This window comes from Ambystoma mexicanum, chromosome 10 (assembly GCF_040938575.1).
Source record: "Ambystoma mexicanum isolate Mex_15411 chromosome 10, UKY_AmexF1_1, whole genome shotgun sequence".
Lineage (NCBI taxonomy): Eukaryota > Metazoa > Chordata > Amphibia > Caudata > Ambystomatidae > Ambystoma > Ambystoma mexicanum.
Window position 1 is genome coordinate 968,977,738 of NC_090932.1, and position 17,147 is coordinate 968,994,884.

At 49.2% G+C, this 17,147-nt stretch overlaps 1 protein-coding gene across 12 annotated transcripts in view; it reads left to right on the top strand.

Annotated features, from left to right (window-relative positions):
* The window catches only part of TNIK (TRAF2 and NCK interacting kinase), a 1,364,982-nt gene that overhangs the window by 1,218,203 nt on the left and 129,632 nt on the right, over positions 1-17,147 (top strand). For 11 of the 12 annotated variants that reach the window (XM_069618746.1, XM_069618750.1, XM_069618745.1 and 8 more), the window contains one exon: positions 4,170-4,334. The exons of the other annotated variant lie outside the window; for it this stretch is intronic. In XM_069618746.1, the coding sequence (XP_069474847.1) occupies positions 4,170-4,334 (165 nt within the window). The remainder of the gene's footprint in view (positions 1-4,169; positions 4,335-17,147) is intronic. 12 annotated transcript variants of the gene reach the window in all.

The following is a 17,147-nucleotide window of genomic DNA, read 5'->3' on the forward strand; positions in this document are numbered from 1 at the left end:
TTTAATTTTAAAGCAGTGATTTGATCCAACAGTACCATGATCATTGGTACTTTATAATGAAAGCATTCAATGCCATGTAGTCAATGCACATACATAGTTCTCCACCTTTCTTTGGGACAAAGAAGAGGGGGGAAGCCGCTGGAGACTTTCAATGCTGAATGAACCCAGTTCTAAGGTTCCTGTGTATATACTGCTATATACTACTGCATCCACAAAGGATATGTGCTCCAGGCAATAGTTCAATAGGACAATCGTAAGGGCAATGTGGCAGTAGCTGTTTGGCCCTAACTCAGTCCAAGACAACAGCATAGCTGCTGTAACACTTTGTGAGATACTTGGTGCAATGGACGGTATGTTGTGCACAGCGGATATCAGGGCTGAATTTGGAGACAGTGGTTCGAGCCAAACGAGACCATACCCATGGACTGATCCATTAGAGGGTAATGGAGCTTGAGCCAAATCATACCTAGAATTACGCCATACTGTTGGGTGTCAATGGGATCTAATCTAATGCACTCAGAATGCCCCTCCATGCATATTAAGGTCAGGTGTGTGAGCGATGATGGGACCAGAAGACAGTTCCCTTTCTGCCACAGCATGTGTGGCTTAGGGTTTATCCTTTGTGGATGGAATGCAAACCAAGTGTTCAGTCTATGGTGTAGTACTGATAGACTCCAGTCTAACCGTAATTGATGTATGCAAAGGTTTCTATTAGCTGCTCATCCTCCTGCATATCCGTACTGGTACTTGAAGTAACAGGGACATCATACTCACGTTCTCTGGGGAATCTGACCCAAGAGGGCACATCCATGCGACTCCCATTAGGGATGGATCTGGGTGCTTTCTCGTTTGCGTCTGGGTCTCAAGGGACATTCCCGTAGAAAGTTTCCTGAAGATCTACAGTACAAGCAAAGATTGCTTTTACATCTTCTCTCCCTTTCGGCCTGAGTGAGAGGGTAATAAACTCAACCTATCTGCATGGGTTCCTCCACAGTATCGGGAGATGTGGAAGCGGTCACCTGGGGGGCGGGGGTTGTTTTCACTTGCTGAGCGTGTGTCTGGCCTGCAAAAATGTGCCTACATTCATTTTACCTTTCTGAAATGTGTCCATCAACTTGCAAAACTAAGTCCAACAAGGCTGGGATGAGGTAGGCAATGCAGGAACTACCTTAAGGTGTCTTTTAGCTCATCTCGGCAGCCCTGGCAACATAGTGTTGCGTTCTTTTCCTCTGGCCAATTTGCCTCTGCGCTCTACTGATTAACGTTGGCAAGGTACTGCAACAGATCGTAACGGCCGTCTGTCAATTTGAGCAGCTCCTGGTCGGTAGCATGACCCTTATGCTTAATATCAAACACTGTGTTCATGGCTGCAGTCAGAGTGTCAAAATCATACAAAAATGGGTAATCTTTCCATGGGTTGGCCCACATGGCTGCTCCACCCTCTGGGTAGTATAACACAAAAGCTGTGTGGGCGGGAGTGCCAGGAAAGGCAGCCGGGCAAAACAAAATGGGAAGTTTTCATTTATTTATAAAGGATCAGTAGGCATAAGGGTCCCCCGTAAACCCCTCTGGAGGAGCCAGGGGAAATGTAACGTGTGTGGTATCAATATGGCATGGCTAAACTGGTATAGGAGGAGGTGCTGCTGCGGAGAACTCCAGCGCTTCAGGAGGCAAGGGCTCAACATTAGTCTGTAGGGCATACAGTCGGGTATGAACATTAGCGTGGACAGCAAACATTTCTGCCCAAAAGGCAGTTGTGGCTTGGACCAGGGCATCTACCGGGCTAGCCGCCTCCTCCATACAGTCGAATCTGTCAGATGTATCTGACTTCTTGCATAAAGAGCACTTGTAAACATGTCCACCGGCAAATCCCGGGGTTCCATCTCCTCTCAAACTCAAGGAGATAAACACAGAAGGACCCTTGGGCTAAGAGGTGGACAATGGGAAACCCCTAAGGAGGGAACAATAGATGTGATCAGAGGATCTACAGGATATGGTCCCTCCCATAGCCAAATATACTCTACAAATACCTGAAAGAGAGAACAGCAGCAGTGGAGATGTTTGGAAGAAGTCCAGAGCAATGGGTCAGACCTCGCCTCTTGACTTAAAAGGAAAAAACTAAAGAAATTTATAGGACTTCCCGAACGGCTCGAGGGCACAGCTAAGGTAGAATGCACTGGTCTAAAATAAAGTTCCAAGAAAGTACACAGTGGGTCCAGCACGGACAAGGAAAAGAAGAAACAAATTCAAGGCAACAGGTTAGGATCCAGTACACAGCAGTTCAGATCAACAAGACTAGGGCAAGGCAGGACAAATCCAGGCAACAGACTAGGTACTAGGTACAGTACAGAACATGTCAGAGCAGCAAGAATAGTGCAAGGAAGACCAAGGCCAGGAAACGGGCAGGGTCAGGGCACAAGGAGAATACAGAAGGTGGGAATCCAAACAAACTGGATACAGGACCCATTAGGAGACGTTCATTGGGCACGGGTTGCTCTGTGGTCTCTCCTTTTGTGAAGCAAAGCTCTGACATTCCGGGTGCTGCGTTAGGCGCGCCCCCACATTGTTGACGCTATGGGTGCTGGTAATGTGACTGCCCACATCCCCCCTTTGCCATGGAAATTGTCACTGTTTCCAGACTGTTGCTACTCATCTTCTGTAGCCCAGTAAATTGACACCAGCACCAAAATGCTAGGAAATTCTACTCTGAACTCGAGTACCATCAGCAACTGCACCGGGGGTTAGGGGGTTCAGCCTAATTGGGCATCATCAGTAAGGTGTAGCAGGGCCTCTCTACGACAAACTGAGCAAGAGCTCCATATTACCCGTAGTCATTTAGGGTTAAACTCGAAGATTTGAACATTTGCTAAAAATGTGGCAGCCCCACTGATGAGAACAAACATGGCCAAATGACTGGTTCTATGGGCCTGTTTCCGCTTTTTTCGTTTACATGTATAAGGTACTGTACATCAACAGCAAAAAGTCCATGTGGCAAGGATAATATGAGATGCCATGTGGGATGCCACTCGAAAAATTTAAAATAGAGACCTGTAGTGGATTAGAGACAACATGAATTGTTAAATGATTAAAGTCGGCCTAAGAATTTAACTTTGAGGTTTGGAGTCCACTAGATGATTATTTTATGAAAAGTACTGGTTCTGATCTGTGCATTGAAAACAACCAAGGGCGATATTCCTGAAACGTTGCACCCCTGCAGGTGAAGGTGAAACTAGGATAATAATTGCTCAATGCAAGAACATATTCTTTCAATGTATTTTTTCAGCCGGGCAAAAGACTATGATTAGGGCAAAATCTGCGCTTGTGCAAAAATACACAAAGTGAGATAAGGGGAGGAAAAATGCAATATTACATCCTTTTATCAACATATTGAATGAGGTAAAGCATCATAAAGTCAGGTACAAGAATTGATTAATGTACGTATCAAACGCAGAATCAAGCATTTCCATTTAGGAGTGGGCATTTTTTTAATTTTGTTTTGAATGGTGAAATGTATTCTTGGAAAATATGTTGCACTCTATCTTCATTTCATAGTAAGTGCATGAGGAAGAGAGGGGCTTTCAGGCTTGGCATGGCTTTTTATACTCCATTGCCACACGTCTACAAGACTTTCATGTACAGCTGACATGTAGTATCCTATGCGAGTAGTTCTAAAGCAGGGCCCTCCCGAGATATTTTTCAGGATGGCACACCTTGGATAGTACTAGGGTTGGAGATGTAAATGTAATGTGCATTTTGTTGCATGTCTAGGATCATCTCAAATAGAGTGATAGGCAGGCTTTGCATTTAGAGTCTAGTTCCTCATGAGCTGATCTCATAATGTACATAGATGTCAACTTTTCAAATAAATATCACCATTTCAATGCTAATAATACAAATATGCATGTACAATTGGCCATGCTTTCATCAGTTTAGCATAACCCTTCAACCTTGGTTTCATTTGTTATGAAAGCCTTAATTCTATTTCCCTTCTTCACCTATTGCCTTCCTACTTACCTTTGATTAACCTTATTTCTGTTTTTTAATGAGGTGAATGTCTACTTTTCAGATTTGCATGTGGCAATGGGTTCAATGCTATCTGTCTTTCTTGCTTTGGGAAGCGGTGAGTTTCTGCTATCGACTCTATTTCTCCCTTCCTTCTGTCTCTGCAGACCTCTGGAGACAAAAAGCATTCTGGCCATGCGGATAGCAATGGCTTTGCCGGCCACATCAACCTCCCTGATCTGGTCCAGCAAAGCCACTCTCCAGGGGGCACGCCGACGGAAGCTCTGGGGCGTGTTTCGACACATGTGCAAGATGAGGACTCTGTTGAAGAAGTAGGTGGTGGGCTTTATGTTGAAATGAAGATTCTTATGATGAATATATTTCTCACCAGGGTATTTAATATGTACTGAGACATGTGCCATATGTTTCCATTTATTGATGGTAGGTACAATATGATGGTGATTGGTCTTCTATTGTGTCTATTCTCTTTCCCAATCTATACACACAAGTACACAAAAAATGGAACAATGTTGTGATGTTGCAGTCAGCAGTACCACATGTAATTATTGTAACAACGTCTCTGTACATTCGTTGTTTAGTACATCATAACCACTTTTCTCCTCCACATGGAGCGGGGGCATGGGTCTTGATGCTTTCTCCCTGTGCTGTCCAAAGCAAATATTGGTCCAGATCTGCTGTATAAACACACATCGACCCCCATTTTTAATCCTGTGTGTGTATGTATACATATTTAGTGTTGTAATGTCTATTCTCAGATTTGTGTGTATTGAGATTCGAGGTTGGTGATTGGAGTTACCAGCGCTCATTCTCCAGATGGTATTTGTACATAAAGTAATTTGTGCTTGTAATAGATTGGTTCAACTCGTGTTTATTGGCAGATAATTTATTGGGTCAGTGTGAATCAATCTAGCAGATGTTTCTCCAGTGTCTGCTTATTCTGGGATTGTGCAATGGCATGCTAGGACAAAGGCCATTCTGTGTTCTGGCTGCACATAGTGCAAGAAATACGATTGGGTATAGCTGTGTCATATGGATGATATCCGCTTAGTAGTTAAAGTTTAGAGATCATCGAGTAAGATTTCATGCCTGAAAATGTGATCATGAGTTGTCTTCTGATTCCACATCTGTCATTGGCAGGTTTCTGTGTTGGATTTATGGGCGACCTGATGGTCAGGGTTGTAAGGAACTGATGGCAACAGTAAAGACGGACATAAGGGATCACAGTTCAAGAGTGTTTATCAAACTGTAAATGGAGGGTGGAAAACACCTAACCTAAATCCAAGATGGGAGCAAGCTTCGAACATCAAATTAAAAAATAAGGCAGTCCTTTTGCCGTCTTATCAAAGTAAAAGGACTGTACTAAAAAAAAACTATTGCCAAATCTTTACAACTAATTACAGAAAGAGTGCGGGATTGGGTTTCAATAAAGAAAGAAGTGTTCACAAATAATAAGTCAGGATGTGATTTCCAGGGGTCTCCCTTCCCCACGTTTTGAGCACAGGACAAGTGGGTCTCCTGAGCACAGAACACACTTGAGCTTTCCGAGCACGAGCCGACAGTTCTGTTCCAGCTATCGGGCTCTTTGATGGTTAAGTCTCTTTTCACTAAAAAGTCTCTTGCTTTTGAGGGTCAGATAATTTGAACACACAAACAGAAAGTTCTGTTTCACATATGGCTCTGGGTGATGGCTGCACCCCTGGGTCCCCCTCTTCCAGGCGCAGACCCCTCAACAGTCGTATACGAAGAATCAATTAACCAGTTCCTTTTTCTATGAACGGTGGGGATGACTTTCATCCCCTGGATCTCCCTCCTTTGAGTTCGGACCCCTTTTTAATTGTCAGCCTCCCTCCTTCAGGTTCACTCCTGTCAACACAATGTTCATGGGACTTCAGACTTCATCCCTTCTCTCAAAGAATAATGGGTGATGACTTTCCACCCCTGGATCTCCCTCCTTCGGGTTCTGACCCATTTTCAATCGTCAGCCTCCCTCCTTAGTGTTCACTATGGCTTTTCTTGCATTCACTAATCACAATGTCCTTTCATTCATTTCACTGTGCACATCCCTCTGCGGGGTTCACTCCTGCCAACACAATGTTCATGGGACTTCAGACTTCGTCCCCTTTTGTTAGCATCCCTCCGCCAGGTTCAATCTTGCCAACATTTACAATACACTGTTTGTGTAAAGCTTTTACCATGCCGGATTTGTTCCCCTTCGCTTCAGAATCATCTGTCGGTCAAAGTCTTTCGACTGTACAGAGGATTTGACAAGACCCCCGTATGACCACTTTGACCCCCTTCTGCCTTTTCCTAAGGCCTTCTGCTTACTGTATTCCAATAGCAGGGTTATCGCCCAGAGTTTCTCGAGTGAACACCCATGTGGTGTTTGATTCTGCTATGCTGGTTTTCCCCTTTTCTTATATGAACAGTTCTTTGATTATTCACCGTTCAATTAGCCGCTTGCTACATTTGTTCAACACAGTTCAGTTTCTTTATCGGCTCTCTCCTCGACTCACACAGCTGTGATGAACTGCTTTGCTTTCTTGTCTGAAGGGTCAAGGCCACTACCCTAGGGCCATCCGTGTCTCCTCGGCTTGGCTGTCAGCAGAGGAGGTGCCCGGGTAACGTTGACATCTGCTGCAACAAACTCTTGCTATTGTCAGTGGTCTTAAGACTCCTTCTCTTGAGGCTTCGCAGGTCTTTGTCGATAAGGGCAAGGTTATTTCTTCCCTTGCCATCCTCTCGACTTGTGCCGTCTTTCTCCTCCTCTTGAACTGTGCTGAGTTAGCTCTCACATTGTGCGGTCTGCCTTGCCCTTCCTGTGCTCTTGTGCTCCACCTTTTATCCCTGTTAGGAAGGGAAAGAGCCGTCGGGTGTGTGTGATTCTGGTCAGTTGCCTTACTCTGCCTGACTCTTGGGTTGGGACACGTCAGGTAAACAGTCTTCACATTAGTCCATTGTCTTCGACAGGATGCGAAAGTATTTAGGTCCAAAAGGGGTGTTTTGTTATGAGAAATTCTATTCTTTGTCCTAGGGGAGTTGGTAATTTCAGAAGGGGGAGATTGGTAGGGTTTGTGAAACAAATAGGAATGACCAGGATTATTATCTTGAAATAAACAAGGGGGATTGTGGGGATGGTAGTGTTTTATCTGAGCAGGTTGGGAGTGTGGTCAATAATCAGAGGGACGGGAAGAGGAATGACCGGGAGAATTCGGGCAGGCAAAAGAAAAACTAGGATTCTGGGAATTGTGGTTAACAAGGTTTGGGCTCCTTGTTTGTTTACCAGAGATGTAGGGCTGGTTGAATTTTATTAAGGGAGCTTCTTTAGCTGGAAGGGAGTTAGATGTGGAATAGCTAAGGAAGACTCAGGGACTTCGTTCTCCTCTCCTGTGGGTGCGCTGTGGAAGGGAGTCTGAGCGTGCTCCTCTCCCGTCAAGGACCTGAAATGTTTTGAGAGCACCCACTTTTCGCCCCTCGAGGCAAGCAGCCCCAGACTACGGGACTTGTGGGTGCAACAACATTAAAAATTGGATCGGTAAAGGCTGAGTTCAGCCCAACAGCAGCAGCGGCTGAAAACAAAAGGGATTCCTCCCGCTGGAGAGTCAAATAGAGGAAGCAGTGCACTGCCTTCCAGCCCGCCCAGAGGCCCTGCCGTATGGCCTAATCATGGCGGTGGAAGGAGCCAGAAGCCACGCGATATAGAGCAGGGAGGTTAGTGCCAACTCCTGAGGCCCTCTGTATCTGCAGAGAGGCTGTAGACCCCCTCATCGGGCCAGCCAAAGCCAGCGACATCCGTGATTCAGGCGGTGGATATGGGTGGGCACCCGGGATCCTCCGGGAGTCCCCTCTGCGGCCTGTGGCCCCCCTGGGAATGGAGGGGGTCAGTGGGTCTCGGGGCAGAATAAAGCAGCCCACTCTGTTGGGCCCAAACACTTATTCGACATAACTTTTCCGACCTGGTCTTCCAGGCCGTGACTAACATTGCGGAGAGGAGGGGACTTTCCCTGGGTGCCCTCTCTGAGTGCCCAGAGATACGGCGTGACTAAGAATAACGGCGTGCTCAAGCTTACCATCAAGAGCCGGGGGAGCAGGGAAGTCCTAGCCCTATCCAGGTACTCCAGGGCCTCTTGATCCTCCAAGCCTAATAAGAAGCAGGTGGGGCAGAGTAAGACGCCCGTAGCAAAGAGACCTCCTGGTGCTGCCAAGAGGTCCCAAAGAGGCCCCCACCGGAGTCAAGTAGACCCCCCAGAAGGTGAAGAAACCAGTGGCAGCCAAGAGACTCCAGAAAAACCCAAAGCTGCTCCAGCCAAGAAGGCAACCAAGAGCCCTGCAAATGCCATAGTTGTGAAGACAAAAGCAGCAAAAAGATCCCAGGCTAGCTCATGAAATCCAAGGCTGTCAAACCCATTGCCACAAAACCTAAAAAGGTTGCACCCAGGGAGATGCAGAGTCATTAGTGGAGACCCTTAAAAATTGAGGCATCAAGAAAGTACCATGTGGGCCCCCAGAGTGATCACCAGAGACGGTGTACAGGCCAGCAGACACCAGAGCACACTGCATACAGTGGAGGTCCCCCTCACCTCCTGATGGAGAAGAAGGGTCGCTCGCACAGCAGCGGGGCAGGGAGATTAGGGCCCCCTACCCAGGGGCGTGTGTCTGTCTCGCATTGATAGGTGGTACTTGGTCCCCCAGAGTGGTCGGCCATGGAGGCATTGTCCCAGCAGAAAAGAAATGGTTCTACAGTGGGGGACCCTCCCCGCCCCCTGAAATGAAGTGGCAGGCCATCAACTGGGAAAGAGTGGACAGGCAAGGATGATGTCCCCTAGTGCTATGTTCTCAGTCTGAGGGGTGCTCTTCAACCACCAAGGGCCAACCGCTCAAAATCGACGTATCTACCCACCAGGTGGCTGTCCCCATGTACCCACGAAATAAACCAGAGCACTCAAAGCGGCACGAGAGACAGGTCTTAATTTACTGCCTCAGCGGCTGATAAGCGATTTGTAGGGTGCATCAACACAAAACTGAAGCTGCCCCAGTTCACAGCTGAGGCATCACCACATACATTCAGGTATGCATGTCATTACATGGTGGTACATGGATGGAAGATCTAAGCTTGCCAGCTTTCAATACACACCAAGGAAGAACGTGGGAGGGACCGCTTCGCAGGAAATCATGTCTTCTATAGGGGACGCGTCTGCGGCGACCAAAAAAGATGTTGCAGCACTAATGAAGGAGATTAGAAACATGAGGGCGGACATTGGAGGAAGGGTGATCAAATTACCCAAAGGATTGATAAAATGGAGGAGAGACTGGAGGAATTGGAGCATAATCAATCCTCCTTGGACACCATGGAGACCCAAATGGATGTGCAAATGTCCGAAATGCAAAGGCGTGCAGCTAAAAATGGACGACCTTGAAAACCATGAAAGGCGGAAACCATTTAAGACTCTTTGGGATCCCACACAAAGAGGGGGAGACAGAGATGGACTTGAGAAGAACTTTACATGAAGTTACGAAACTCATTTTTGAGGACGCATCATTGATGAAGTGAAAATTGAGAGCAACCATAGAGCAGGTAGCTCGTTGGGGGCCCTAAATCAGTCCTCACCCACTTCCACAACTACTGCAGCAAGCTCAAGATCCTGAAGAAACTAAGGAAGACAGGCTCGGTAATATACGCAGCGACCAGAGTAACGATTTTCCAAGATCTATCCTCCCTGACCCTTGCCAAAAAAAGACTGTGCTCACCCCTTAAGAAGTGGCTAAATGGAAAGGGGTCTGGTGCAGGTGGAGGGTTCCCATTCTCCATCGCCTTTGAAGTGGACAGATACAAATAAAAACTGACTACTGAGGAGGATATTCAGAGTCCCAGGGGAGCTTGTAGGAAAAGCCGGAACTCCTCAGTGTTCAACAGAAAAAGTTGCAGGTGACGGACAATGGCGTATCAAGGGTCCGAACAGAAGACACATGCCAGGGTCCCGGAAGTTTAGAAAATTGAACACATCACTGGCAGCCGAGACTTGACCTAACACTGATGTTAAAGTCTGCAGTGGACACTGGAAAGGGGGAAGTCACAGCTATAATGGACTCCGGATATAGGGACCCGACTGGGGTCTACTGACTATCCAACCACCTTTTAGCATTTTGAAAGGAGCGGTGCCGCGCTGAGGGTTGTGGGATGTTGAAGTTAATGTTTTATAAGGGTTTGTTGGGGCGGCGAGAAGAGGGGCTCTAGAATAAGTGGTTTGGACGTAAGGGATCCGATCGAACGGGTTCTAGAGGTGGTTCGGCATCAACCTGGTGATGCTAACTGGGGAGAGCTGGGTGCCCTTTGGGGAATGGGGGTATTTCAGGAGGGGGCCTGGAGAGGGAGTCGGGGGGGGGGGGGATTGGGACCTTGGTACAGGGATTCTCGTATTGGGTTTCAGTTTATGACAATGCTGAAATTGGCACGCAAATTCCTGCCAACTGGCAAGGATGGTGCTTCCGAAGTGGGGTAACATGATGGCTACAGTGCAGGAAGGGGCACAGGAGGGCCGTTTGAGGATTGGCATTCTTTAAAGGGCTGAACTCACCAATGAAGCAATCCCTGATAGCAAGGGCATTCCAGAGAGTGAAACTGGATGTCCTATTCCTCCACGAGACTAAATTTAGCAAGGGAGAAGAACAAAGGATTCCATGTGGATGAGTTTCAGGAATATTGGGGATCATGTCCTTTAAGCAAAGCGAGAGTGGGCATACTAATAAGTCGAGCTCTCAAGACAGAGGTATCTAAAGTCTGGTCAGATGTTGAGGGAAGGGCCCTTCTGGTCTCAGGCACCATTAAGAAGATGCGCTTTACGCTTGCCACAATGTATGCCCCAAACTAGGGGCAGTTGAAATTTCTGAAGGGTACCCTCTCGAAAATATTGGTTAAATTCTTGGGACACCTATTATTATATGAGGGAATTTTAATATATGGGCTGATGTCAAGTTAGACAAGCATGTGGGGGGGGCGCTGTTGCGCACAGAGGAAGATGGCCGCTTCTGTGTGAGCTCCGGAGTGAACCAGGGCCGAGCTCCAAATATATCCGCACAACGGGTCCGGTTACACCCGGGCGACGCACGGAGGGTGCGGTGGTGACTGGGCTACCCGGAGGTGAAATTCTGGGCCGAACGCCTGCTGCTATCCTGACTTATCGCGGCTCTGGAGAGCGCCCGCGCCGGGGGCCTTTACGCGGCCGCCTTGAAGAGGGGAGGAGCCCGGGAGAAAGCGAGCGCAATCCGCGGCCTGCTCGCGGAGGAACCTTCATTACTGGCCTCTCCCCACCGCGCTGCTTAACCCGGCTGGATACTGTGGCCCTCATCTCGGCCCCTCGGCATCGCCCCACCGTCCATCGACTGCTACGGCGGAACACGGGAACCTTGCCTGCCTGGCGGGAGCCGACGGCTACATTTCCTAACTGCTAATCGGGCCCCCGACGGCCCTCGCTCCAGAGGCTTGAGGTCTCCTCTACAGCACGGTCTCTTGACCCCCCCCCCTCCCGTGGCTTGACAACGCACGACCTGAACATTGGGGGCCCAGAGTTGGTCCGCTGGGGGTTGCCGAGGAGGGACGACACTCGATCACGCGACCCTGCGCACCGGAGGCATCGGGGACGCCTGTCGGCGGGTGTGCTGAGGGTCGTGGTGGCCTGGGGCGATCAGTCCATACAAATAACAGCGGATAATGCCCAAGAGCCTGGGATCCAAGAAGACTAGGGGGGCCATCGACAAGTACACCACAAATATCCAGAAGGAAACCACCTCGCAGATGGAGCCCCCGGCGCCCACCCCAGATCAACAAACGACACCGCAGGCTCAGATGGACCCCCAAGCGGTGTTCCTCGCTATGCAGCGGGGGTTCGGCGCCCTGAACGACAAACTCGACGGGATCACTGCAAATGTGGCATCCATTAAGGCTAAACTGGATAAAACTACGACGCGCATAGCCGAAGCGGAAACCAGAATATCAGGCGCGGAGGAGGCGCTCGAAAACCTGAAAAGCACGGTGTCCACAATGGCGATTGAACTGGGAACTGTTAAATCTAAATGCGAGGACTTGGAGGCGAGATCAAGACGCAACAACATCCGTATTGTAGGGGTGCCTGAAGATGCGACGAAGGGCTCTATGGAGAAAGGAGTTGAGGCCCTCCTCCGCGACCTGCTGGGCGACCCAGGGTGGTCCCCCATGTTCCTAATAGAGCGTGCACACAGATCTATGGCTCCAAAGCCGAAACCCGGTGCGTACCCGAGACCAATAATCGCACGTGTGCTTAACTACAGGGACAGGGACTTGATATTACGTACGGCAAGAGAGAAGCAGGAGCTGAGATGGAAGGCTAGCGTGATACGGATCTTCCCTGACTTTACACTGGCGGTGCAACAAGAAAGGAAACAATTCACGGGTGTCAAGAAACTGCTAAGGGAACGACAGGTCCAATATGCAATGCTCTACCCGGCGAGACTGAAGATCCTGTACAAGAACAAAGTCCATTTCTTCACCTTCCCTGAGGAGGCCGCCAACTTTGTGGAGACGCACATCCCTACGGTCGTGGGGAGCGCCGAGGACGCTAATCAAGAGTGACTTCCCTGGGGAGGGCCCGGAGAGGTACGGCAATGCATGCCCGCTCCACTTACTTCAACAGTTCTCCCCGGAGGGGGACACTCATTAAGGTGGGAAATCAGTGTCTACGGTTTGTGCTACGTGGGGACTGTCCTTGCCGCCATTAATATGTGTGAGAGTAATGCCGGACCCGATTAAGTGTTTTGTTTTTTTTCTAAGTCTGAAAGAGCATCGGCCCTGGGGATCTCCGCAGGCCCCCCAATTGCAGGTGCATATGCTAAAAGTTAGTGGGGGGGAGGGGGTTTCTTTAAGCACAGTAGAAGTTCGGGGTGCTGTGAGGGTGGGGGGAGGTGGGATCGGGACGGAAGTGGGGATGTGTTATTGTTATGGGGAGAAAGTTAAAAGCACGAGGTTACAACATACTTGCACGAATGGGAACTATATGAGACACTCTTCTACAGATTCACAATGCATTCACACTGAACGGGATGGCGGGTAGGAGCTCTGAGAATATCAGAATCATGAGTTGGAATGTTCGGGGCCTGGGTTCCAAGGTTAAGAAAAGGAAAATCATGGCCTACATTAACAGACATGCCCCACAAATCCTATTCTTACAGGAGACACACATTGGCCCGCAACACGGGGAACAACTGGCGCCGAAGTGGGGAACCCATCAATACTTCACAACCTACTCGAATAGGGCCAGGGGAGTAGCAATACTGTTACACAGAACCCTCCGATTTACGTGCAAGGAGGTGAGGTGTGATCCAGGGGGCAGGTATGTCTTGGTACATGGCAATTTGCAAGATAGAGAGGTGGTCCTCCTCAATATCTACGGTCCCAACCTGGATGACCCGGTGTTTTACACCGAACTCTTCGGGTTGCTGGCCCACTATCCAACTGCTCGCCTGATTTGCGGGGGGGACTTCAATACCATTTTGAATGTGGACATGGATCGCACCTCAACACAGGTGAGAACTTTGACTAAGGCCGCCCAAGCGATAATGGCTCATATGGCAGACCTGGGGCTAAAAGATGCATGGAGGACATTACACCCATCCGAGAGGGGATACACCTATTACTCCACGGTGCACGACATGCATTCCAGGATAGACATGTGGCTACTAGACAACGTAGTGTTGGCCTGGGTACTCGCAGCACAGATACTGCCCAGGACGTTCTCTGACCACTCACCGATAGTGCTGGACCTCCGAATACCGGGCGAAGCAGTGAATAGACCCCCTTGGAGGTTTAAACCTGCAGCGCTGCGTGACCTGGTCTATAGGAACACGCTGGAACAGCACATACTGGAGTATTTTGCATTTAATGATAATTCTGTGTCTCGCCAGGCGACTTTGTGGCAAGCATTCAAGGTGTGTATTAGAGGCGCCTCTATATCGAGTGAGAGTGGCATCCTCAAAGATATAAGGAATAGGATGCAGCGCCTCGAAACACAAATAGCTGCTACACAGTCACAATATGAGCTTCAACCGACGCCTCAGTTAGCCTTAGACCTAAAAAACGCACTGGACGAATTCAATGAGGCGGCGGATCAAGAGATCCGCTACTTTGACAGACCGGCGGCCGCTCGCCGCTATGGTGAGAGCGAGCGACCGGGGAGGCTGTTGGCCAGAGCGGTAAGGGGGGAGAGGGGTCCGACCGACATTCCATGTATAACAACGGCGGAGGGCACGGTTACTACAGATCAGGGCAGTATACGCTCCACGTTTCATAAATTCTACGAGGAGCTATACTCACCCCAGTCAGACGCCACTGAAGGTGAGATCGAGCAGTATCTATCCCGTATCCCGACGACCCTGCTGGCTGCAAACACGAGAGAGGTGTTGGAAAGCCCGATAACTGAGGCGGAAGTGATAAGGGCCATCGAAGCTCTCCCGAACGGGAAGGCCCCGGGTACAGATGGCCTAAGCGCAGAATTTTATAAAGCATTTAAGCTCCTACTGGCACCCAGGTTACTGGCTATGTGGACCGAGGCCCTGGAGGGAGGGGAGCTCCCAGCGTCCACGAGGGAAGCGGTGATAACACTGTTGCTTAAGACTGGTAAACCCCCAGAGGACTGCGGGTCTTATAGACCTCTATCACTAATTAACACAGATGCCAAATTGTTAGCAAAGATACTGGCCACAAGACTGACACCGTGGATGCCATTCATGGTCCACGAAGATCAGGCCGGATTCATCCCCGGCAGGTCAGCAGCTACTAATATTAGGAAATGCCATGAGGTCCTAACCACGACCCCCCCGGATCAACAGGCGATAGCAGTGTCGCTGGATATGCGCAAAGCATTCGACACGGTGTCCTGGCCATTCCTGTTTGGGGTATTGCGAAATTACGGATTTGGCCCGAACTTCCTGAGATGGGTAAAGTTACTGTACACGTCCCCACAGGCCAGGATTAGAATTAACGGCACCCTAACAGAGCAGATTGAGCTCCGGGGGGGCACGAGACAAGGTTGCCCGCTCTCGCCATTGCTGTTTGCTCTGATAATTGAACCATTAGCAGACGAACTGAGGGCTCTCGCCGGCATCTGTGGGCTAAAAATAGGGGCAACAATGCACATTATAAACCTGTACGCAGACGACATTCTGCTATATTTGAGAGATCCAGACAGAACACTGGGGAGGGTCCTGGCGGTGGTGGAGAGGTTTGGTGGACTCTCGGGACTCAGACTTAACATTAATAAATCAGAAGTGTTCCCTATCACAGGGGCCACAGAGAAGCCACGGGGCCTGCATGGGCTACAGTGGTGCCCGACGCATGTTCTATATCTGGGAGCATGGATTGCTCGGACTGCTCAGCTATCCCGAGCATTGAACTACAACCTGCTTGTGGACTCGTTGTGCCTGAAACTAAAGCGCTGGGGGGCCCTCCCGGTATCCATGATGGGTAAGATCGCACTGGTGAAAATGATAATCCTTCCTAAGCTATTTTACCTATTTAGCACGGTGCCGGTGTGGCCGGGGCGTGTTTTATTCACTAAAATCGCGGGCGCGTGCTCCTCATTTGTATGGGATGGCCATCCGAGAGTGGGCTGGGGGACACTTACAAACGACTACATGTACGGTGGCTTGATGGCCCCAGACTTTGAACTCTACTACCTGAGCGCGCAGGCACAACATGCGAACCAATGGGCGACGACATTTATCAACCCAGCGGGCCCAGTACCTAACCAACTGGAAAAAGAGGCCACACTAGCACTCCACCAAATTACACGGTCAGGTGTTAAGCATTATAACTCCCTGAGACCTTCTAAAGTGGTGATCACTGCGTGGTCCAGGATTGTTGAAATGTACAATACTGAAAGGATATACCACCCTAGTATGCCGCTCTGGGGTATGCCGCAGACTCCTTTTACGTCAGAGGGAGAGACGGCCCGACACTGGTCTGCTAAGGGCATAACACAATGGGGGCAGATATTTGTGGACGGGCAGTTCATTCGATGGGAGGATATCAGGGAGGAGGTGGGTAACACACCTACGGCTAGGCGACAATACTCTGGTCTGCGGGCAGCTACACAAAATATATGGCCAACCTTCCCTGATGAACCCCCAGTCAACATGGGACTGGGATACATGTTTATGGGGGGACGCCAAAAAATAACAGCTTCCACACTGTACAAGACCATACTCCACACACGCCCACAAGAGCAGCGTCCGGCAAGGGCAAAATGGGAACAGGACCTTGGAGAAGAGGTGGGGGAAGAGGAGTGGTCTCAATACTGTGCACTCGTGAAACAGATATCCTGCAATTCCAAATACAGGCTAATCCACTATAAAATTCTTCAGAGAACACATTACACCCCAGAGAAACTCAAACGCATATACCCAACCATGACAGGGGAATGCCCGAGATGCCATGCGGACAATGCTGGCATTTATCACATGCTTTGGGGGTGCAGTGCACTGAGGGGATACTGGGAAGCTGTATGTCAGACGATAGACGAGATGGCAGACCACCCACTAGAGTGGACCCCACGATTATGCCTGTTGGGGTCAATTGAGAAAATAAGCCCGAGTTGGCGAAAGCTTCTGAATGTAAGTCTGCTCCTCGCCAAAAGGGCGATCCTCCTCAGATGGAAGAGTGCGCACTCCCCTACTAAGGCGGACTGGGAAAGGGACATGGCATGGGCGAACGACATGGAGGAACTGTATATTGATACTGTGCTCCCAGCCTCGCGCCCGAAAAACATTTGGGGCAGGTACAAACAGTATCTCGCCGAGAAAAGCGGACTTGAACAACTTGATGCTGTAATGTGATTCATATTGTAAAATGTAATGTCTATAATTATGATGTCTCTGTAACCAAGTGAAAGTAGTGACCAAGTGCAACAAAAATAAAGGTTTTAAAAAAAAAAAAAAGTTAGACAAGCATGTGTTGCAAGCTAGGGAACAAGAATTACCAAGGCCGGGATATAGGGAGGTACAGGAGACATTTGAAGTGTGTGGGTAGCGAGACGTATGACGTCATATCCACCTTCAGGAAAGGGGCTACACCTTTTACTCACCCACCCCACCCCCCATGG